The sequence below is a fragment of the Acomys russatus genome, chromosome 29 (assembly GCF_903995435.1).
Source record: "Acomys russatus chromosome 29, mAcoRus1.1, whole genome shotgun sequence".
Classification (NCBI taxonomy): domain Eukaryota; kingdom Metazoa; phylum Chordata; class Mammalia; order Rodentia; family Muridae; genus Acomys; species Acomys russatus.
The window spans coordinates 30,257,792-30,281,958 of NC_067165.1; the positions used below are offsets into that span (position 1 = coordinate 30,257,792).

The 24,167-nt window shown below is 51.4% G+C and overlaps 1 protein-coding gene across 1 annotated transcript; it reads left to right on the forward strand.

Moving 5' to 3' along the window:
* The first annotated feature begins 251 nt into the window (after positions 1-251).
* On the forward strand, positions 252-22,957 carry E2f2 (E2F transcription factor 2). The gene is made up of 7 exons (XM_051172123.1): positions 252-567; positions 6,611-6,716; positions 9,161-9,380; positions 10,162-10,320; positions 11,749-11,863; positions 14,687-14,879; positions 22,209-22,957. The coding sequence occupies exons 1-7, from the start codon at positions 310-312 to the stop codon at positions 22,469-22,471; spliced, it is 1,314 nt and encodes a 437-aa protein (XP_051028080.1). The 5' UTR covers positions 252-309; the 3' UTR covers positions 22,472-22,957.
* Positions 22,958-24,167: the final 1,210 nt, after the last annotated feature.

Genomic DNA, 24,167 nt, shown 5'->3' on the forward strand with positions numbered 1-24,167 from the left:
CGACCGCGAAGTCCGTGGACATCCCGGGACGCTTTCCCGCGCCAGGGTGACTCCAGGCGCCCAGACATTCGGGGCACGGGCCGTGCCAGGCCAGTCCCTGGCAGTGCCACCCTCGCCACGCGATCTCGGAGCGGTGATCTCGGAGCTCGCCAGCGCTGGGCGGCGGGCCAGGAGGGGAGGGTCCGGCCTTGCCCGGCGGGCGTCCATTGGCGGCTGCTCCCGGCGTCCGCGGCGCAGCCGGCTGCAAAGCCCGCAGGTGCCCCGCGCGCGCGCGCCAGACCCGAGTGGGTAGGGGGCGCCGCACTCGCCATGCTGCGCGCGCCGCGGACCCTGGCTCCGGCCACAGCGCAACCCACAAAGAGCTTGCCCGCGTTGAACCCCACCGAGCTGTGGCCTCCGGGTCTCAGCAGCCCCCAGCTCTGCCCGGCCACCACCACCACCACCTACTACACTTCGCTTTACACGCAGACGGTGCCTTCCAATGCTGCGTTGGGCACCTGCCTCGACGCCACTCCCCACGGACCCGAGGGCCAAATTGTGCGATGTGTACCCGCAGGCCGGTTGCCGGTAATGCTGGGGACCCCCCGGGTGCTTCCCGTATACGTGTCTGGGTGGGGGAAAAAGAAGGGAGGATGCGCCAGGGGCTCAGTTTTGAGTACATACAGCTGGTTGAGGCAGGGAAGTGGGGCAGTAGAGAGGGGAACCCCTTCATTTTCGACTGCGTGAAATAATCTCACCTGCTGTTGTGGAGTACAGTGAGCTGAACAGGGAGCCTGGAGACCCAGCCCAATGCCCCTAGCGCCTGTGTGAACTTGAGGGAGGCCACAAGGCATATAAGCACTGCTCTAAAATTCATTCATTCTTTCATTGTTTACGCCGGAAACCAGCACCTGCTATTCCAGGCCAGGGCCTTGGCCTGTGGGATTTCCTGGTGTCTTTAAATCAGGGTAGGTCTTCTAGGTCTCTTGGTCCAGCCTGGTATGGACAAAGTTATCTAGTCAGCTCTTTCTCGAGTGTTGCCCTCAGGTCCTCCCCCACAGCCTGCCTGGTCGTCCCCCCCTACCCCCACCCCCGAAATAGCCCTTAGGAGATGCAAATGTAGCTAGTCCCTTGCGGTTCCTCTTCAGGTGGACTGTGTCCTTCCTAGCCCTGCAGATCTGTTGTCAAGGAGGGCCTGGCGGGTGGTGGGCTGTAGCGCAGGGTGTGTGCTGTGGGGGTAGAAGCAACCTTAGAAAGGAGGTGAGGTAGGAAGGGGCCTGAGGGAATTGGAGTGAGGGCTGAGGAGACTGCTTTCAGCTCCTTGACATCACTGTGAATATTTGGATAAGTCAGGGCCCCTGTTTCCTCTTCTTAAAAAAAAAAAAAAGTCTTAAAATTACATTTATGTGGGGGAGGGGCCTGTTGGTGCCATATTGTATGTGGTGGTTAGAAGACAACTTTTCAGAGTCGGGTGTCTTCTTCTGAGTGAGTGGGTCCTGGGTTATCCAAGCCCAAGCTGTCCAGCTTGGTGGCCAGCTCCTCTACCCACTGAGCCAGCTTGACAGCCCAGGTTCCTCTTCTAGAAAATGCAGACCCTCCTTGCCTTGTTTTCTCTTATCACTTCCAGCTCCAGGTTTGGAAGCAGGTGCCAAGGAGGGGAGGTGGTGTTTGTAGTATATGGTTAAGTATAGGGACAAGGAAAAAAGGCCACCTTGTGTCCCCAGGGTGTTTTTGTCCCACCCTACCAGGGCTCAGTGATCTTAAGAGCTACACAGATCAGCCCTCTGGCTCCAGGCGGAGCCTCATTTTCTGCCTTTGGAGTCAAGCTTTATTTTCCCTTCCCAGACCCCTTTCCTGGGTGCGCAGGGAGTGTGGCGAGGCTGTGTTGTCATCTCTATTTTCTAGGTCAGGAAACTGAGGGTAACCACTCTCTTTTGCCTTGTCTGGTGTCCAGCGTTTTACAACCTAACGCATCTGTGTACCTTGGGAGGTAGATTGAACAAGAAGCCTCATGTTACTGAGGTGCGAAGCTGAGGGTCAGAGATCATACAGGGAGATGGGTACAGTGACCTGGCCCCACTGGTCAGCTCTCTTCATGGCCTGAACTGCCTGTCTTAGGAGCTAGGTACCTCTCCTCCCCCAGGAACGGGGACTCTGGCAGGCTAATGTCTCCTTTGACCACATGCTTTTGGGTGCAGAGTGTCAGTAACAGCTGGGGTTTTGAACTGCTTTGGACCTTCCCCACCAGCTCTGCATCTGTCTGTTCTCCCCTCCCAGGGCGGGCTCGGGGATCTTAGCCAGAGTGGCTCTTCCATGCCAGGCGCTGCTTGGCACTCTGCACCAGTTATTTCCATTAAGATGCTCAGGATGAGGCACTCTGTAGGTGAGGAAACCAAGCGAAGGTGAAGTCACTTGCCCAAGCCGCAAGCCAAGAAGTAGGGGTGTCCTTGCATCAGACCGTCTAAAAGGCCTGCCAGGCCCAGAGCCCATCTCTGGTCCATCTCCAGATGCTGGGGGCCCCCAGTGCCCCATGGGCAGGCCTAACCCCCTGCTTACTCATTTTACAAGGGTGTGGCCTGGAGCTGCTCCAAACCCAACCCTGGGTGTGGCCTTCTGCTTTGTGGCTGCAAAGTGTGGGGTGAGCAAGATTTGTTGGGGAGCTGTTCTTTAAAGGGATGACAACAGAGTTGAGTTGCCGAAGCCGCTTGGGTCTTCTCACTTCCTGCCCATTGTTCTTGCTGTCCTCTAAAAAAGACTGAGGACTGTTCCCCTGTGGAGTGTCACCAAATGTCACTGCTGGCGTCTCATGGCATTTTCTTCCTTCCTTCTTTTCTTTTTTTCTTTCTTTTTCTTTTTCTTTCTTTCTTTCTTTTTTTTTTTTTTTGGAGACAGGGTCTCTCTGTTCTAGCCCTGGCTGTCCTGGACTTACTTTGTAGACCAGGCTGGCCTCGAACTCACGAAGATCTGCCTGCCTCTGCCTCCCAAGTGCTGGGATTAAAGGTGTGTGCCACCATACCCAACCCTTTTTTTTTTTTTTTTCTCATGGCATTTTCTATCAGTCCTACAGGCGGATAGCTGTGAGGACAATGGGGCTCTTTGGAGTTTCTCTTTGCCTCTTAATTTGTCTGTGTTGTCCACATTGCTTTCCTGGAACTCACTATATAGACCAGGCTGGCCTCGAACTCAGATCCACTTGATTCTGCCTCTTGAGTGCCACCATAAGTGTCTGTTGTTGTTGTTGTTGTTGAGATAGGGTCCCTCTGTTGCCAGGCTGGTCCTGAATGCCTAGGCTCAAATGATGCAGCTAAGCTGGGCACACATATGCATCTGTATCCCAGCACTGGGGAAACTGAGGCAGGAAGATTGTCCAAAGCTCCAGATCCCGCAGGTTGTGGTGGCACAGGTCTTTAATTCTTCTGCTCTGGAGATAGAGGCAGGAGGATCTCTGAGATTGATGCCAGCCTGGTCTACAAAGAGAGTTCTAGGACAACCTGGGCTACATAGAGAGTTCTAGGACAACCTGGGCTACATAGAGAGTTCTAGGACAACCTGGGCTACGGAGAGAGTTCTGGGACAGCTTGGGCAGCATAGTGCAACCCTGTGTCAAAAACAAACAAACAAGCAAGCAAGCAAGCAAGCAAACAAACAAATACATTTTGCCTCAGCCTCTCCAATGGCTTAGATTGTAAGCTGAACATAATTTTTTTTTTTTTTTTTTTGAGACAGGGTTTCGCTGTGTAGCCTTGGCCATCCTGGACTTGCTTTGTAGACCAGCCTGGCCTCGAACTCACAGCGATCCGCCTGCCTCTGCCTCCCGAGTGCTGGGATTAAAGGCGTGCGCCACCATGCCCGGCTCATAAATATTTTCTGAACTCTACCCAGACCAGGCCAGAAGAAGACACATAGACTCAGGGATAGGGTGACATGGCCAGGCTGTCCTGCTCTCTGGTACCTTTGGAGCCAACAGCAAAGTGATTCCTACATTTGTTCTCACCCCAGTGCCTGCCCTAGGTTGGAAAGGAGACCCAGGTCCTTCCCTGCGGTGTGACCTTGGGCAAGTCACTTCACTTCCTCTCCATTTCCCTGCCAGCTTCTCTGTTTCTCTGCCCCCCCCCCCCCCAGGAAGGGGTGTGTTCTACCCTCAAGGGCTTGGCAGGTGGATTGAAGCCTAACAATGGGGCTGTGCCTAGGGGTCCAGGTTAGAGCCACATTGGCCTCTGGGTGTAACCACGGACCTTTGTTCTCCTTAGGAGACAGTTCACTCTTGAACTTCACATAAGCCAGGGTGGCGGCAACCCCTGCACTGGCCTAGGCAGAGTCTTCTGCTGCAGGACCTCCCAGACTCCTCAGCCCAGCTCTATAGCTAAGGAGGGAGAGGTCTAGCTCTGACCCCATCTGACCCCAAGGCCTGTGCTCAGCCTCTCCTGGTGCCCCCTGGCCTCTGCAAGCTCCAACCCAGGCAAAAGCTGCTGACTTTTCTCTGGACAGTACCCGGATGTTAGGCTGGTGTCCTTAGGTGGGGGGACACACTGCTATTTAGGGATTCTGGGGGGTGCAATGAGTGTAGGGCCTGGTGAGGGAGAGTGAGAAAAGAGGAGGCAGTGGGTGAATGTGTGGAGTGATGGGAGCAGATGGCATAGCCAGACCTTGGCCCACATTCTAGCAGTTCCGGGGGCGGCGGGGGGGGGGGGGAGCCGGGCATATGGCTTTGGAATTGGACGGACCCTGAGTTCAAACCCTGCTTCTGTGTGACTTTAGGCCTGCCTGGTAACTTAACCTCTCTGTATCTACTTGTCTGCCAAGACTGATTGTCAGTGCTAATACACTTCAGGACTGTGAGAGAGTGTGACAGACTGGTCAGGGGGGTGGGGGGGTGGGGCTCTTCTGCCCCTTGCAGGTGGCAAGTGAGGTATGCTTGGGGGTGGGTGGGTATGGGATGAGCTGGAACCAGGCTTGACCATTCTCTTATCTGCCTGCCCTTGTATGGTGGTGGGGGTGGAGGGCACTGGAGTTGAAACCATTTTGATCAAACCAAAGTCCACAGAGCCCACCCAGCTTTGATTACAACAGCTACCACCAGGTCCTGGTAGTGCTGGAGGCTTAATTAGGGCAGAGTGCTGGAGTTTAGCTTGGATTGTTTGGCAAGTCACAGCGGGTGACTGACAGGACCTTTCTCTGGTGGCAGGGTGGGGCTAACCTCCCTAGAGTCTAGGACTTGATCCAGTTGAGAGATAAGTGGGGAATATTCCGGGAGACTTTCAGAGGAAAAGAGTAGCCAGCGTGTGGATTCTGTGTGAACCTTGGTGTGGGGTGGAGGAGAGAGAAGTGACACTTGGGCTCCTGGAAGCTACAAGCAGAACTCTTCTTGTACCAGTCCAGGGAGACTTCCTGGAGGGGGTGGGAGGGAGTCGGTGAAGGGAGCTGACACCTGTCAGGCCAGCTGTGCTCAGCAGCAGTTAGCGGCTCAGCCCTGCCGAGCGTGACCTCACCCGCCAAGTGTTAAAACTGACCTCTCTGAGCTGGTGGGGGCATCTGGAGGACAGGGAAGGAAGGAAGCAGGTTTAATGGCTCCGGAGGGTGTGTCCAGGAAGATATAGACATTGTGTTTGGGGAATGGACTGTGCGTTTCCTGAGTCCCTACTGTGCATCTCAGTACAGAGTACTTCACCGATGTCACTCCCGAGTCCTCTACACAGTCTTGGGGTGGGGGGCACAGTGTTCTGCCCATTTTCCTGAGGAGGAAACCGAGGCTCTTACTTTATGGTGGCACATGTACCTAGATCACACAGTGAGCCTTCACACTTGCAGGAGCTTCCAGCTGGCCTTTTGCCCAGTGCCCCAGTGCCCCAGTGTCTCTGCCCCACCCCGTGCCCAGCCCTAACCATCAGGGAGGCCCTTTTCGGGGCAATGCTGCTAGAAGCCTCATTGTGGCCCTGTGGTGGTAGTGGTGGTGGTGGTGGTGGTGGTGGTGGTGGTGGGTGGTGTCTGGGTAGGGAGGAGCAGATGGGCTGTGGTTTGGTTTCCCCAGCAGGTGTTTCCCAAGCTTGGCGGGAACGGGGAGGGGCAGCAGGGGCTCAGCTGCTTGTCCTTAAGGCACTGGGGGAAGGACTCTTTGTGTCTCAGGGAATAATGACAAGCAGTCCATTCAGGAGGCCCAGGACCCTCAAGTGGGAGACCAAATAGGGAGGGGTGTGTTTGCCCTGTTTTCCCAATGTGGGCACCTCCCTGGGGTGTGGCACCGAGCCAGGAAGTCCCCTGGGCCTCAGGCGGATGCTGGTCTCACCCTGATAAGAGCCAGCTGTGGAGCTGTGATGGGCACCAGGTCAGCCTGAGCCAGCTGCTTCTGAAAGGGGCAGGTCCCCCCAGCCTGATGTGGTTTAGGTCCCACCCACTTCTTCCTCCCCATGTGTTGCATTGGGCCTGGGTCACAGAGGTAGGAATTTGATTTGCCCCTCACTTGGCCCCTGACATTTCCTCACCAAGTTCAAGCACGCTGCACCAAGGAAAGGCTGGTGGTGGCAAGCACACAGGAGAGATGGCTGCTGGTAGCCTCCTTGCCCTGGCTGCAGTTTAGGGAGGAGGCTGATTGCTCTTAACTCTTTGTCTCCCCCTCTCTCCCCGTCTGTCAAAGGCCAAAAGGAAGCTGGACCTGGAAGGCATTGGGAGGCCTACGGTCCCTGAGTTCCGGACTCCCAAGGGGAAGTGCATCCGAGTGGATGGTTTGCCAAGTCCCAAAAGTAAGAGCTTCTGATGGGCACCTACGGCGGGGGTGGCACGGGCAGAAGGCAGCCGCCCTACCCAGGTCACAAGCCCTACCCAAGTCTATTGGGGGATTTCCTTTTCCAAGGTTTCTGGTGCACTCTCACACTTGATTTAGCCCAGGAGCTAGGATTATGTCCTGATTTCTGAAGAGGTGGTTTGGGAGAATTCAGGGCTTGACTGAGGTCACCCTAGGCTCCCTAGAGCTAACCACGACTAGTGTTTATTTGGGAGCTTAGTCCTTTTTAAATTTTTAAAATTTTTTTCTTTTTAAGCTTAGTACTTTTTTATTTTTCAAGATTTTTTTTTTTTTTCGAGACAGGGTTTCTCTGTGTAGCCTTGGCCATCCTGTACTCACTTTGTAGACCAGGCTGGCCTCGAACTCACAGCGATCCGCCTGCCTCTGCCTCCCGCGTGCTGAAGATTTTATTTATTTATTATTTATACAGTACTCTGTCCCCATGTGTGCCTGCAGGCCAGAAGAGGGTACCAGATCTCATTAAAGATGGTTGTGAGCCACCATGTGGTTGTTGGGAATTGAACTCAGGACCTTTGGAAGGACAGCCAGTGCTTTTAACCTCTGAGCCATCTCTCCAGCCCAAGCTTAGTACTTTTTAAAGGTTTCATATTTGGTCTAATCCGATAGAGCTCTGGGAGGATCCGTGGCTAACCAGGGTCTGCCTCCCACATGCCAACGGGGCTAAGTGATTCGCAGGGAAGTGGGGCTAGAAGCGATCCAGCCCGTGCCACGGGAAGGTCTCCAGGCTGTAAGGAGGCTGGAACGATGGTTCTCAACCTGTGGGTCGTGACCCCCTTGTGGGGGGATTGGGTGACCCTCTCACGGGGGTCACCTAAGACCATCAGAAAACACATATTTACATTATGATTCATAACAGCAAGATTAATTATGAAGAGGCAACTAAAATAATGTTGTGTGGGCTGGAGAGATGGCTCAGCGGTTAGGAGCACTGACTGCTCTTCCAGAGGTCCTGAGTTCAATTCCCAGCAACCACATGGTGGTTCATAACCATCTATAATGAGATCTGGTGCTCTCTTGTAGCCTGCAGGGGTACATGCAAGCAAAACATTGTATACATAATAAAAAAAAAATGTTGTGGTTGGGGGGGGGTCACCGTAACGGGAGGAACTGTATTAAAGGGTCGCAGTATTAGGAAGGTTGAGAACCAAAGCTAAGTGGAAGAGATTCCTACCTCTGAGATTTTCAGTCAATATTCTGGTTAACCTGGGAGTTTAAGCCAGTATGTCCAGGAGATATATGAATTTTTCCCAGAGACCTAATGAGGGCATATGACTAGATAGAATGAATGAAGGTCAGGAATAGTGGATCCAAGTAAGGGCTCCCACCTGACTTTTCTGTGAACCCTTATTAGCTCAGAAAGATGAGAAAGTTTACTCTTCAGTTGGTTGGTTAGAGGTTACCTAGAACCAAGACTGAAGGATTCCAAAGCTCAGTAGGGCAACGGAGTGATCAACAACACACCGATCAATTATTAATGTCTGCTGTGAGCACAGAAGTGGGCTAAGCAGCATCTGTGCCAAATGTTTGGCCTCTGTGTGTTAAGGGATTCTCAAGTTCCCTTCTTGGGACGTCTGAGACTAAAACCTTAGTTCCCTTGTCTAGCTTGGTCACCGGCTTCTATGTGACTTAAAGTCATTTGATTGCGAAAGTTGGCTTGTGGTTCGCTGCAGCTGAGAAGTGGTGTTGTGACATCAGCCTTGCTGAGAAAGGGACCTTTTCCACGAACCTGGTCCATTTGATGTTTAATGTTAGATGATTCCCCTCAGATAATTATTGGGCTACACATGGAAAGAAAAGGCGAGTGTGGATCTATAAAAATGTTCTCAAATCCAGGCTTGCCCTCCGCTCCCGACCATAACTCTTAGTTCCTGGTGTAATTGGCAGGAGCGTATAATGGTTTAGGAGGAAGGCTGGAGCCAAACTGCCTGGATTTGCTGAGTAAAACGAACAAATTACTTAAGCATTCTCTGCTTCTGTACACCCCTGTAGCAAAGTGCCCAGAACAGTGACCAACAGTAAACAGTTGTTGGAGCTCTTGCTATGTTTGCTTCTAGCTATGGTAGAAAGAGGTACTCCGAACCGGGAGTTTGACACTTGGCTTCCGGTCTCAACAGCGCCCCCTGGCGGAGAGTCCTGGAGCAAAAGTCATCCATGTCCCCGTCCCGCCCGCCGGGCCCACCCCCCCCCCCCCCCCCGCCCCAGGTTCCAGGTTGCTGGTCAGTGAAGCCGCAGAGAACTCCCTGCCTGGGTGCTCTGCACGCTGGACAGCTCTCTCGGTGAAGGGTGGGAGAAGGTGTTGCTGAGTGGATCTGGACTCATGGGGGAGAAGCCAAACTGGCTTCCCCGCAAAGCAGAGCATGAATGGGGCCTTTTCCTCCTCAGCCCCCAAGTCTCCTGGGGAGAAGACACGCTATGACACGTCGCTGGGGCTGCTCACCAAAAAGTTCATTTGCCTCCTGAGCGAGTCGGAGGATGGGGTCCTGGACCTGAACTGGGCAGCCGAGGTGCTGGACGTGCAGAAGCGGCGCATCTATGACATCACCAACGTGCTAGAGGGCATCCAGCTCATCCGCAAGAAGTCCAAAAACAACATCCAGTGGGTGTGAGTGCCTGGGCCAGGCCATGGCACCATCCAATGGGTGTATGTGTTGGGGGCAGGGCCAAGCACAGTAGCCAATAGATGTGACTTCTGGGGTGCCCTCCCCAGCAACTGACAATTCGCACAAGTACAGGGTTGGGGTAGGGGTCGGTGGCCAAAGCCAACCGCGAGGTCTATGAGGAGGGGCATAGTCAGTGTGTTTGGGAGTGGAGCACCAATTAAATGCTGGAGTAATGGAGTTGGGGGAGGAATAGGGGGAGAAGGGGCGGACAGTGCAGAATGGAGGAGTTCTGGTGGTTATGGAGGTGGGGAGGACCCCAGCTCCTTGGGTCGGGGCCCCCAGGATCCCTACCTTGACTCAGGAAAGCCTTTGGGAGCTGCTCAGGTGGGGGTTGGACTCCTCCAAGATCTGAACTGTAAGCAAACCCCGGGCGCAGAGCCAGGGCTAAAGTCAACAGCTCTTTACCATCGGATGGAGGCTGGTGCATAAGGATGAATGCTGGGGTTCAGGCTTCTTACCTCTAACCTCCCCCCCACTTCAAGTTCCCACGGAGCTGGGCATCACCGATAATCTGCATAACGCGTGCGGGGGGGGGGTAAGATGGGGTGGCGCGCACACCATTGGGGACTTGCCCTGGCTTGGCGGTTCACCAGCTCTCCTTATGCAGTTGTGCGGGGGGGGGGGGGGGGGAGGGGGAGGGGGGGAGGGGGGAGGCGCGGCCCTGAGGTGGGTCCCATGAATATGGACTGACACTGACATTGGGGGCTGCTCTCTTGTTCCCAGAGGCAGGGGACTATTTGAAGACCCCACCAGACCCGGGAAGCAGCAGCAGCTGGGGCAGGAGCTGAAGGAGCTGATGAACGCGGAGCAGACCTTGGACCAGCTCATCCAGAGTTGCTCCCTGAGCTTCAAGCACCTGACTGAGGATCATGCCAACAAGAAATATCCTTTCCGCAGGGACGGGGGAGGGAGAGGGACAGGGCTGCTGGCTGTCTCTTACTTCTTTACAGGGACTAGCTCCCTCTAGGGGACTGTCACATCAAGGCTGGGGAAATTTGGGGTTTCGCTTAGTTTTGTTTTGTGAGGTCCTGCTGCAGAGATTTACGGACCATGCCTGGTACCCTCTGTACATGTCGATAAGCCCTACATAGAGTGGGTGTTTAGATCCAGTCTGGAGTTTCCTTTCTTTTTTGGGGGGTGGGGGGGAGGTGGGTTTCCAGACAGGGTTTCTCTGTGTAGCCTTGGCCATCCTGGACTCACTTTGTAGACCAGGCTGGCCTCGGAACTCACAGCGATCCGCCTGCCTCTGCCTCCCGAGTGCTGGGATTAAAGGTGTGCGCCACCAAGCCCGGCCTTAGAGTTACCTTCTTAATTTCTCTTTTAGTCATTTTTTTCCTTTTTAAAAATTACATGTATTTGTTTGTGTGTGGAGGGGTGCATTGCACTATGGCAAATGTGTGGAGGTCAAAGGACAACTTACAGGAGTTGTTTCCTCCTACCCTGGAGGTCCCGAGGATCAAATGGGCATGCTCGGAGGCAAATGCCTTTACTCCTTTGGACTTCTCACCAGCCCATAGATTTTTGTTTTGTATTTCTTCTCCTTTTATTTAGTTTTTTTTACAATTTCACACATGCACACATTGATTGTATCTACTTCCAATTTTTCTCCCATCCCCAACACAGCCTCTCCCCACCTTCATATCCTTTCCTTGTTTTTTTGTTTTTGTTTTTTTAACACTAGTACAATTCCTTTGAGCTTGTACCATATTTTCAACTGGTGATGGGCATTTAGGCTGCTCCCATCTCCTTGTGGGTGCAGACAGCCACACTCACCCTGGAAATGCAATCTGTTTGCTTTCCAGGGATGGAAGGGGGCTTGCCCTACTCATAGAACAGGTTATGGCCATGTGTGAGGATGCAGGCTTAGGAGGGGAGATGAAAGCCCTGGCAGGCTGGGATGTGCGTTTCAACAAGGAGGTTGTTTTTCTTTTTAAGATTTATTTGTGAGCCGGGCTTGGTGACGCATGCCTTTAGTCCCAGCACTCGGGAGGCAGAGGCAGGCGAATCGCTGTGAGTTTGAGACCAGCCTGGTCTACAAAGTGAGTCCAGGATGGCCAAGGCTACACAGAGAAACCCTGTCTCAAAAAAAAAAAAGAAAAAAGAAAAAAAAAAAAAGATTTATTTGTTTATTTATATACAGTGTTCTGCCTGCATGTACACCTGCAGGCCAGAAGAGGGCACCAGATCTCATTATAGATGGTTGTGAGCCACCCTGTGATTGCTGGGAATTGAACTCAGCAGCCGGTGCTCTTAACTACTGAGCCATCTCTCCAGCCCCGAGGCAGCTTTTCTTAACTTTCCTGCCCCTACACTGGCCTATGTGACCTACCAGGACATCCGTGCTGTGGGCAACTTCAGGGAGCAGACAGTGATTGCAGTGAAGGCTCCTCCACAGACAAGATTGGAAGTGCCGGACAGGGCGGAGGTGAGAAGGGAATCTTGAGTGGAGGGAGACGGGGTGGGATGGTCCCCGACAGCTCTCTAGCGTCTGTCTGGCACTCCTAGCCCACACTCAGCTGCTCCATTCTGGAGTCTGGGGCAGAAGTGGCAGAAACTGGAAAGAGCAGTGGGGATGAAGCACTGGCCTGAGGACACCCCTGGTTTTGCAGAGATTTTTCTTCACTATTTCATGTCCGCGCACGCGTGCACACACACACACACACACACACACACCCACACACACCCCACACACATACACACACACACACCAAGACTGGGTTTCTCTGTGTATCCTTGGCTGTCCTACACTTGCTTTGTAGACCAGGCTGGCCCCAAACTCACAGAGATCTGCCTGCCTCTGCCTCCCAAGTGCTGGGATTAAAGGCATGCGCCACCGACACCTGGCTTCCCTTAGCTTTTTGAGACAGGGCCTCTCTAGATGGGTCAGGCTGGCTTTAAAGTCACTGTGTACAACCAGGCGTGGTGGTGCATGCCTGTAATCCCAGCACTCGGCAGGTGGATTGCTGTGAGTTCGAGGCCAACCTGGTCTACAAAGTGAGTCCAGGACAGCCAAGGCTACACAAAGAAACCCTGTCTAAATAAAGTCACTGTGTAGCCCAGCCTAGCCCCGAATTCATGATCTTCCTGCCTCTGCCTCCCAAATGCTGGTGTGAAAGGCAGACATCGCCATGCCTGACACAGGCTCGTGTTGGTGTGTGTACATGTTGGTGTGTGCGCGCGAGCCACAGCACGTGTGTGGAGGTCAGAGACGACTGGTGGAAGTCGGTTTTCTCCTTCATGTGTTACCTGTGTTGACAGCAGGTGCTTTTCTGTTCCGAGTTCTCTCTTATTTCAAGACCAGAATTTTTTGTTTTTGCAGTTTCTGCTTTTATCTATATGAGTGGGTGTTTTGCCTGTATATGTTGTCTGTGTGCTGTGTGCACACAGTGCCTGTGGAGGCCAGAAGAGGGTGTTGGATTGTTTTGGAACTGGAGCTACAGGGTCTTGTTAGCTGCCCTGTGGATGCTGGGAGTCAAACTGGGTCCTCTAGAAGAGCAGCCAGTGCTCTGAGCCACTAAGCCGCCTCCTCCAGCTCCAAACCCAAATCCTTAATATTCCCTGTAAAGCCTTTGGTGCTCTGTGCCCAGAGGACTCCACCCAATTCCTCTCCTCAGCCACCTTCATCTCTGTCTTTGGCCACGTCAGCCTATCTGCAGTTGAATCTCCTCAGGACCTTTACACATGCTGGTCCCTCTAGCTGAAATGCACTTCCTGCCCCCTGTTTGCTGGCCTGCTTACTGGCCTCAGCTTTCTTGAGACTGAGTCACTTCCTGCCTCATCAGCTCCAGACTAGAGCCTCCCGGGTTGTTTTGTTTTGTTTTTAAATCAGATACAATCTCAGTTCTCGGCCTGGAGAGATGGCTCAGAGGTTAAGAGCACTGGCTGCTCTTCCAAAAGTCCTGAGCTCAATTCCCAGCAACTACAGGGTGGCTCGCAACCATCTACAATGAGATCTGGTGCCCTCTTCTGGCTTGCAGGCGTACATATAGTGGGAACACTGTATACAGAGTAAATAAAGAAAATAAATCTCAGTTCTCTGGCTTATCTTTGACAGGATTCCCTGAGAACTCACTATGTAAGCAAAGACAACCTTGACATTCTGTTCTCTTGCCTCTACTTCCGGAATACTGGCATTATAGGCATTGGAGACCACGCTAGTTTGGGTGTTGCAGGGGCTGGAGCCCAGGGCCTTATATACCCGCTAGGCAAGCGCTCTACCAGCTGAGCTAGATGCCTGCCTGTCAGGGGTTTAAGCTTTACAGAAGAATGTGCTGCTCAGCTTGTGTCAGGGTGTGGCACATACTGAGGGATCCAGAAATGCTGTCTCTGAAGAAAGCCATACTAGAGAGATAATGAGAGCTCCTCCCCTCAGCTCAGACCTAGTGGGTTGGGGGAGTCCCAGGCAGTGGGCCTGTTACTTCTTGACTGACAGATGTGCTAAAAGTCCAAGAGGAAGCATCCTGGGGATGACAGGAAAACAATATCAGAGGATGACAAGAGTTTCTGCTGCGTGAGTGATGCATGGGGACCTGAACACTCGTGTGTGTGTGTGTGTGTGTGTGTGTGTGTGTGTGTGTGTGTGTCTTATGTAGGGATACAGTGGGAAGGGACTGGGATAGAGAAACTGGTTTAAGCCTGTGGTGAGGGGAAAACCAAGTAGCAAGCCCAGGATTTTGGAGATTGGAGACAAAGTTTAATTCAGGGACTCAAATTGTGGTTCCCACGTGTCCAGGCCTCTGTCTCCTCCCGTCTACCTCTCTCTGTGCTGTTCTCAAACAGGCTCCCCTCTGTGGTCGAGTGTGTGTGTGTGAGAGAGAGACAACAGCTCAGCCACCCTGAAAGAAAGGGACCTTCTACTCTTGTGTCCAGAGTCCTGAACCTAATGCTGGTTGGGTTGACCTCAGCCATGCATCACCCTGAGGGAGCCACCTAGGCCTGACTCTCGTAGCTGAGTCACAAGTAGCGCCCCTGGAATTGGAAGGCTTCACACGCTTCATAGCAGGACATGGGGGGGGGGGGGTTTGAGTTCCCTGAGGGAAAATCAGATGGCCTTCTTTCAAGGAGACTTGCAGGCTGGACAACGGAACAGTGATGTCCTCCCGGCTGGCAGGGCAGTGTCAAGCTTGGGCTGGGCTTGCTCACACGGGTGATACTGGACACTGGCAGTGTCCATTCTTACCTGCTGACCCTGGTCTGTGGCCAGCACTGTGAGATGGTTTTTTTTTTTTTTTTTTTTTCCCTCCTCCAGGAGAACCTGCAGATTTATCTAAAAAGCACTCAAGGACCCATTGAAGTCTACCTGTGCCCGGAAGAGGTGCAGGAGCCAGATAGTCCCCGCAAGGAGGTGCTGCCTTCCACCTCTGCCCTCGGCCCCATGCCCAGCCATGCTGAGCCCAGCTGCAGCACTGACCCTGAGATCACAGAGACCACAGTGGCTTCAGGTAGGGCCCCTGTTCCCTGGGAGGGGTGGTGGGAGTGGCTCTAATCCCCCCCGACCCCCGTCTGCATTTGTCAGTTACCCAGCATCCTCCCAGCAGTACATGTGCGTCCCTGGCTCACCACTCCGGGCCAGCTCACCACTCATCCTCCTCAGCTGTGTGCCCTTCGACACTGGTTCAAACTCCGCAACTGTAGGTTGGGCAGGAGTAGTTAATTTTTAACTCTCAGGTTATTGAAAGGATTAGTGAAACTAATGTAAACGTTAGTGAACTAATGTAGTGTTTGGCCTGGCAAGAACTGTTACTGTCATTTCTGCTGCCACATTTCTGCTCTGAGGATGGCTCACAGCCAAGCACGTGGTGCTCAGTCAGCCATAGTAAGCAGTGGCATGTGTATGGTGTGGGAGTCGAACCCAGGGCATTATGCGTCCTGGGTTAGTGAACACGGAGCTACATCTTCAGTCTGTGCTTTTTGTGGCTTTAAAAAAAAAAAGTTTAATTAAAAGTTTACCATAAAGACTTTGTAAATTAAAAAACAAAACAAAACAAACCCCCCCCAAAAAAAATCCTGCGCAAAAACGAAACAGATTTGAAGTTAATACACATCAATATACTTTTTTTAAAAAAAGATTTTATTTATGGTATTTATTTATTTTTAAGACATCTGTTTATTATTATGTATACAATGCTCTGCCTGCATGTACACCTGCACGCCAGAAGAGGGCATCAGATCTCATTATAGATGGCTGTGAGCCACCATGTGGTTGCTAGGAATTGAACTCAGGTCCTTTGGAAGACCAGCCAGTGCTCTTAACCTCTGAGCACTGGCCCGTCAGTATTTTTCTATACCATTAGAATAGCTAAGGCTAAAGAGACAGCTCAGCAGCTAAGAGCACAAAAGAACCCAAGTTTGAGCCGGGCGTGGTGGCGCACGCCTTTAATCCCAGCACTCAGGAGGCAGAGGCAGGCGGATCGCTGTGAGTTTGAGGCCAGCCTGGTCTACAAAGTGAGTCCAGGATGGCCAAGGCTACACAGAGGAAACCCTGTCTCGAAAAACCAAAAAAAAAAAAAAAAAAAAAAAAAGAACCCAAGTTTGGTTCCCAACACCTACATGGTGGCTTACAACTATCCATAATTGTAGTACCAGAGGAGCCAATGCTTTTTTGGGGGGTACCTTCCAGCACCATGAGTGTGAACACACACACACACACACACGTACAGGCAACATACTCATACACATGACATAAATATAAATTTTTTTTGTTTTTCGAGACAGGGTTTCTCTGTGTAGCCTTGGCCGTCCTGGACTCTCTTTGTAGACCAGGCTGGCCTCGAACTCACAGAGATCGCCTGCCTCTGCCTCCCGAGTGCCGGGATTAAAGGCGTGCGCCACCACACCTGGCCTTATGTTCTTAACGGCCACCAAACCTCCAGACAACTAGAAACACAGTCACCTTCCTAACCTTGGTCATTACCTGTAGAGTCGGCTGGCTTCAAATTCTCGGAGATCTGCCCGTCTCTGCCTTGTGCCACCATTCCTTTAATCCCCCATGGTGAGGTTTTGTTTTGCTCTGTTTTGAGATAGGGTCTTAGGTAGCTCAGGCTGGCCTTGAACTTTCTGTGTCTAAAGATGACCTGGAGTGCTTCTCATCGTGCCCCTCCCCCACAGCGTGGGAGAAGTATAGGCGTGCGCCTCTAACACGTGGTGTATGCGGTGCCGGGAACCAAACCTGGGGCTCAGTGTGCATCCTGCAGACACCCTGCCGACGGAGACACATCCCTTTGTTGCTGTTTTACAAATGACTTATTTAAGCCGGGCATGGTAGCGCACGCCTTTAATCCCAGCACTCGGGAGGCAGAGGCAGGCGGATCGCTGTGAGTTCGAGGCCAGCCTGGTCTACCAAGTGAGTCCAGGATGGCCAAGGCTACACAGAGAAACCCTGTCTCGAAAAACCAAAAAAAAAAAAAAAAAAAAAAAAACCACAAATGACTTATTTATATGTGTTTCTCTCCTTGTACCCTGTGAGTCCCAGGGACTGAACTCAAATCACCAGACTTAGCGGCAAGCACCTTTACCTGCAAAGCCATCTCGCTGGCCCCAGTTTCTTTTTATTTTTCATTGTTTGAGACAAGGTCTCTAATCCAAGCTGACCTTGTAGTCGAGGGCCTCTGTCTTTGCCTTCCCCAGTGATGGGATTACTAAGGGTTACCACCGCGCCTGGTTAACTCTGGATTTCCAGGAGAAGGCTCAGGACTTTGTCTGGTGACAGTAGCTAGGTTTCCTTCTCCCTCCCCCACCTCCAGCCCCCCAGGCCCCACCACTAAGTGCTGGGATTAAAGGCGTGTGCCAGAATTTTCTTTAGTAGAACCCTAGTGGTTTGTTGTTTCATTCCTGTTACATTTATTTATTGGGGGTACTGATGCATGTGCCACCCCACGTGGAAGTCAGAGAGCAACTTGCAGGATTTGGGTTTTCTCTTGCCTTGTCCCAGTGAGCCATCTTGGCAGCCCAAGAGTCGTAGTATCTAAAGAAAGGCAGACTAGGATTGGTCTGGTAATAAAAGCCTGGTGTGAAGTTCTACAGGATACAGGTTGACACACACCTTGCAGGTCAAAGCCGCCTTGTTTTTATAAGGCCAGTGAGCTGATGATGGTTTTGAACTTCTGTTTTTTTGTTTTTTGTTTTGTTTTGTTTTAGTGGTTGTGTTGGGAATTGAACTCATGATTTTGTGCATGCTTAGTAAGTACTCTATCGCCAAGCTATACTCTATCTTGGTTTTGTTTTGTTTTTAAATGTTTTTTAGGAGTTGAGGAGGGGAGCTAGAGAGCTGCCTCAGCTGTCAGGAGCATTTGCTCCTCTTGCAGAGGACATGAGTTGAGTTCCCACCACCCACGTGGTGACCCTATAACTCCACTTCTAGGGGATCTGATGACCTCTTCCCACCTCTACTCGCAGTGCATGTATATGGCGCCATACATACACGCAGGCAAACTGCCTGTGCACAGAAAATAAAGTAAATAAATCTTAAAAAAAAAAAACTGGGGTAGAAGGCAACTGTACTACAGAGGCTGTGTGTGTCCCACACAACCTGAAATACTTTCCTAACCTTTCCAGAAGTTTCTGGACCTTGCTCTCATTCTAATGATAAAGTAATGCCCAGAGAGGGCAAGTCGCTTCCTTGAGGTCTCACAGCAAGTTGATGTAAGAGCTGGGACAAGAACCCAGGCTCTTAACTCTTTTCTGCTCATCTTTTTTTGTTTTGTTTTTTGTTTTTCTTTTTTAAAAATATTTTTTATTAATTTATTCATATTATATCTCAACTTTGTTTTTTGTTTTTCAAGATAGGGTTTCTTCTGTGTATCCTTGGCTGTCCTGGACTTGGCTTTGTAGACCAGGCTGGCCTCGAACTCACAGTGATCCTCTGCCTCTGCCTCCCAAGTGCTAGGGTTAAAGGTGTGCGCCACCATGCCTGGCTTCTTCTCTGTTCATCTTTGCTCTGTGTGTCCTTCAGAGACCTGGGCTTCTCTGTGTGCCAGCCATCTGTCCCTTTGGGCACCTCCCTAGTCCCTATCTTTTAACCCAGCTGTGCCCCACCCTACCATCCCTCCTGCTGCCCTCTCTCTCAGCTGTCAACATGTGCATGGCTCTCCAGAGTTAGCGCTACCCACACATTAGTTGTCCTCCAAGACCTCTCGTGGGGACAGAGCTAAAAGCCCCGTATCAGAAGCTGCGGTGGATGGAGCTCAGGGGTAAAGCGCTGGCCTCACCGCTGAGCCCTGGGTTCTAGCCCCAGTGGTGGAGCAGGGGCCACCAAGAAAACCTGGAGGCCCCAGGGTAGGCAAGGGTGGAGCAGATTTGTTTGCTATGTTGTCCCCACTGAAGAGAGGAAAAGGAAATTGTCCTGAAAGTGTACACTCACACACATACACTGAAAGGATGAAGAGGAAGTTGCTTGAAGGTGTACACTCACACACATACACTGACCTGCACATCCACTCACAAAGATACCGACATGGGCTCCGTGCTCCAGCTTGAAGTACAAGGTTTTGGTTGTTGTTGTTAAAGATTTGTTTATATTGTGTGTTTGTTATTTGTGTGAGTGTTTGCCTCCACATATATCTATGCACACGTATACACACACACACACACACACACACACACACACGCATATGTGCAATGCCCTTTAGTGGAGAGTGCAGTAGTCTGGGGATTTAAGGTTCTGGTATCTTCAGGGGGAATTGCTAACCCCTTGTAATCTCAGTTTCCTTGAATAAGAGTTGCTTCTAACTAGCACTTGGGAGGCAGAGGCAGGCGGATCTCTGTGAGTTCGAGGCCAGCCTGGTCTACAGAGTGAGTCCAGGACAGCCAAAGCTACACAGAGAAACCCTGTCTCAAAAAAACAAACAAACAAAAAAGAGTTGCTTCTAACTCCTACCCTGGCTCTGACATTCGGAGATGTTGGATCTAAAATTGGGAGAGTTGAGTTGGAGCCTGTAGTCCCAGGTTTGGAAGACCAAGTAAGGCAGGGGGAGTGTTTGAAGCTAGAAATTTGGGACCAACCTTGGCAACATAGTAAAAGGTACATACTCAAGAAAAATAAACACATAATCTCCTGGTTTAGTGACAAAAGCCTAGGATCCCCACTTCTTGGGAGACTGAGATAGGCGGGTCATGAATAAAGGGCTTGCCTGGACTTTAGTGAGTTCAAGCACAGCCTAGGCAACTTATTTGGACCCTGTACCAAAATAACAAGTTTAGAGAGCAATCAGGCTGTAGCTCAGTGGTTCAGAGCTGGCGTAGCATGTGCAAGGGCCTGGCTTCGATTCCTGGGACTACTTCTTGTGAACAGTGCAGAGTCCAGGAGATAACACTGCCAGAATGTGGTTTTTATTTTATTATTATTTGGTTTTTCTTTTTCTTTTCTTTTCTTTTTTAAAAAAAGATATATTTATTAAGTATACAGTGTTTTGCCTGTATGTATGGCTACATACCAGAAGAGGGCACCAGATCTAATTATGGTTGCTGGGAATTGAACTCATGACCTTTGGAAGAGCAGGCAGTGCTCTTAACCTGAGCCATCTCTTCAGCTCCTCCCCCCTTTTTTTTCAATTTCAATTTTAATTTATTTTATGTGCATTGGTGTGTGAAAGTGTCAGATCACCTCAAACTGGACTTACAGACAGTTGTAAGCTGCCATGTAGGAGCTGGGGATTGAACCTGGATCCTTTGGAAAAGCAGACAGTATTCCCAACACTGAGCCATCTCTCCAGCCCCTATTTTTTGTTTTTTTTAAGACAAGGTTTCTCTGTGTGTAACCTTGGCTATCCTGGACTCACTTTGTAGACCAGGCTGGCCTTGAACTCACAGAGATCTGCCTGCCTCTGCCTCTCGAGTGTTGGGATTAAAGGCGTGCTCCCCGTGCTTGACCAGGGTGTGGTTTTTCTAAACAGCTAATATAAACTGAGCAACCATGTAGGGATTAGTGTAGTTTGGGGCTTTTCAAAGTGGGCAGAGCATTAGGTAGGTGTTACAGAGAACAGCTGGGGCAGAGTCCACAGCTGATGAGCTCAGGGTTCCAGCCACATTCCTGTTCCCTTTGCCAGGCCCCTTGCCGGAATCTCAGCAATCTGCTAAGATTGTGATGTGCTGGGGATCGAACCTGGGCCTGTGCATACTAGGCAAATACGCTTGCTGAGTTCTGTCTCCAGCCCCAAGCTGATGTGGTGTGTGTGTGTGTGTTGCATTCGTGTGTGTGTGTGACTATGCACACACATGCGTGCACGTGCAGAGGCCAGAGCAGGACATCAGACGTTCTTCCTTTATTGCCTCTGAGATATTGTCCTGAGGGAGTCACTGGATCTGAAACTTGGCATTATTTGGCTAGACTGGCTGGCCTGTGAGCTCTCAGGATCCACCTGCCTCTCAATCCTAGGGTGCTTACAGCCATGCTAGCTTTTTTTCGAGACGGTTTCTCTGTGTAGTCACGGCTGTCCTAGACTCACTTTGTAGACCAGGCTGGCCTCAAACTCACAGTGATCTGCCTGCTGCCTGTTGAGTGCTGGGATTAAAAGTGTGTGCAACCATGCCCTGCTGTCATGTTAGTTTTTATGTGGGTGCTGGAGGTTCGAACTCAGGTCCTTCTGCTTGCTGAGCAAGCGCTCTTACCCACTAAGCTGTCTTCCCAGGCCTTCTTTTGTTTCAGGATCTTGCTCTGTAGTCTGAAATTTAGTATGCTTCTGCCTCTGTCTGCGAGGGCCAGCATTAGAGGTGTAAACCACCATACTTGGCATAAGACTTTTGTTCTAGACTTTTCGGTAAGGATTTAATAGATTGAGGTCTTGCATTTGCGCTAATTTTGGGAGATGGTATAAGGATCCAACTTCCTTCCTCTGCACAGAGGCATCCCACTCTCCCAGGACCATTTGTGGAAAGGACTGTCCTTTGGGGTTGGGGGAGGAGCAGTACATTACAAAGAAATTTTCAGGAGCCGCCCTTTGTGAGCTGCCAGGGGGGAGGCACTGTGAACCAAACTCAGGACCTCTGCAAGAAGAGCATACTGGAGGGTTTTAGAGAGATGGTTCAGAGGTTAAGAGCACTGTCTGCTCTTCTAAAGGTCCTGAGTTCAATTCCCAGCAACCATATGGTAGCTCACAACCATCTATAATGAGATCTGGTACCCTATTCTGGTGTGCAGGAGTACATGCCAGCAGAACACTGTCTAAATAATAAGTAAACAAATAAATAAATCTTAAAATTAACTAATTAATTAATCTTAAAAAAAAAAAAAAAAAAACCAGCATACTGAGCGACCTCTTCAGGCCCACAAGGATGTTTTGTTGTTGTTTTTGGTTTTTTAAGACAGGGTTTCTCTGTGCAGCCTTGGCTGTCCTGGACTCACTTTGCAGACCAGGCTGGCCTCGAACTCACAGCGATCTACCTGCCTCTGTCTCCCAAGTGCTGGGATTAAAGGCGTGTGCCACCACTGCCCGGCCCACGAGGATGCTTTTAAAAGACAGGAGTTATCAGGGTGTCTAACACTGTCATAATGGTGTAGGAGACTCGAGGAAGCCACCAATGAAGGGACAGTCCTTTAAGGTAGCAAGGTGGGCTGGGTACAGAACCCCAGGGAAGGTTTTTAGGAGTGGGTCTCTGTACCCAGTGGAGAGAGGGAGAGAATGGGAGATGAGGTTTCTGTGACTGGTGCTGGAGAGATAGGGTGTCCCCAGGCCATTGAATGGAAGGGATGGAGGAGGAGAGGGGCCAGTCAGCCAGAGAACAGGAAGTATGCTTGGGACCAGATGTGACCCTTGCCTATTTCTCTCCCAAACCAGTACTGATGCCCCAGCCGGTCCCACCACCGCCAGCACCATCCCTCGTCCCCTTGGAAGCCACCGACAACATGCTGGAGCTGACCCATCCACTTCTGCAACAGACTGAGGACCAGTTCCTGTCCCCGATCTTGTCGGCCAGCTCCCCTCTGATCAGCTTCTCCCCGCCTTTGGACCAGGACGAATATCTGTGGGGCATGGATGAGGGTGAGGGCATCAGCGACCTCTTTGACTCCTATGACCTTGGGGACCTGTTAATTAATTGAAGCGTCCTGCCTCTGTCTCTACCTCCTCACAGACAGATTGACAGGCTCTCTGCCCTGATGGGGACACTGGATAACAGGTGTCACCCTCCGTGTGCTGGTTGCTCCGTTCCAGCCTTCCTTCATCAGATGGAGGGCAGCTAGGGAGATGTGGAGGATTTGAGTGAGGAGTATGTCAGGGGCTGGGCCCTGATGCTCCTCTTCTGACCTCTGACCCCTACATGAAGGACTACAGGTACAGGCGACCATGTTCAGGGAAAGGGTCTGCTGCCTCCTTCTGAGGGGCAGTTGGACCCTGGCTTTTTCAAGAAGCACTTAACGCCTTTGTATTTATTTTAGGTTGAGTTGTATTTGTTTGTCCGCCCTGAGTTTTAGCAGGGAGATTTGTTCTAGTTTCTCCTCAGACCGGTCCATCCATGCCTACTGCCTAAGGGCATTACCTGGGCTTCCAGGGGCCCGTGCCAACTCCCTGGTTCCCCCCACCCCACCCACACACACAGTGGTGTCTGAGTCTTGAGGAGACTATCCAGTTTGCTTGAATATTGATTGCACTTAGGCCTTATAATTCTAGTAAGTGCCAGGCCCAGCCAAGGCATCAGCTTGGCATTCTCCATCTCCTCCATTCTAAAGAAGGTTCCAGTAGCTATCCTGGGAGCCACAGGCAAGGAGGCTAGCTTCCTATTGGATCCCTTATCTTGCCTGAGCCTCAGAATGTAAATACAGGCCTTCAGGAATTAGCCTAGAAGAGCTCCTGGCAAAAGCAGGAGGCACGTGTCATGGCTCTTGGAGGTTCTTCCTCGGAGCTTCTGCCTCCTCCTGGTCAGAGACCTTAGAGGTGGAGGCAGAGACACAAGTGTGAGAAGAAAGCAAGAAACATCCTGGGGTCTGCCCGTGCTTCTCTGGGGGAGATTAGTTTGTTTCTTGGTCACGGTTGTTGGAGGGGAGATTCCTTAAGGACCCTCCTTTCCTGAGCCCTCACTCTACTTCCAAGGTTAGAAGTGACTGGAGCTTGGGAGCAGGCCTTTCCCCTGCTGGAGTGCTGAGGCGGGGTGGGGTGACAGGGTGGGGGGAGGGGTGGTCTTCACTGAAGACTAGCCTCCTGGTTCCTGCCAGTTCTCCTGGTGTGGGGACCTGGGACAAGCCTTGGGCTTTACTTACCTCCCTAAAGACTGACCATCCAAGGTCCTGGGCTCAGATGGAAATAGGAGTCCCCCTTTCTCTCCTGCCCTTCCTGGGATGGAGAATGGCTGAACCAAGGCCGTGTGTTCTGGAGAGGTGCACCCAGGGGTGAGTGGGTCTTAGAGGCCTTCCACCCACCCTCAGGGAGCTGGGGTTCCTCAGGGGCTCAGCAGGGTAGCACTTTTTGTTATTATTATTGTTGTTGTTGTGAGTTTGTAGCATTAAATTGATTTAAAAGGTGAAATTGGCCATGCCAGGGAGCTCCTAGCTGGCTCACTGGCATTTGAAGTTTGGATGGTGGGCTAATCTATACTGATGCCCATTTGAGTTAATTTGTCTTCTCCTTGGCTCAACTTACTGGGCCCCCCAAGTTAGTTACCTCTGAGGAGTGGTCAGTGTCTCATAGCTGCCCCCCCTTTGAAGTTTGTATGCTTTTACACGAGTGTCCAACCTTTTGTCTATAAAGTTCATGCTCAAGAACCACACAGGTAAGCTACCCCCCCCCCAAAAATCTCATGAT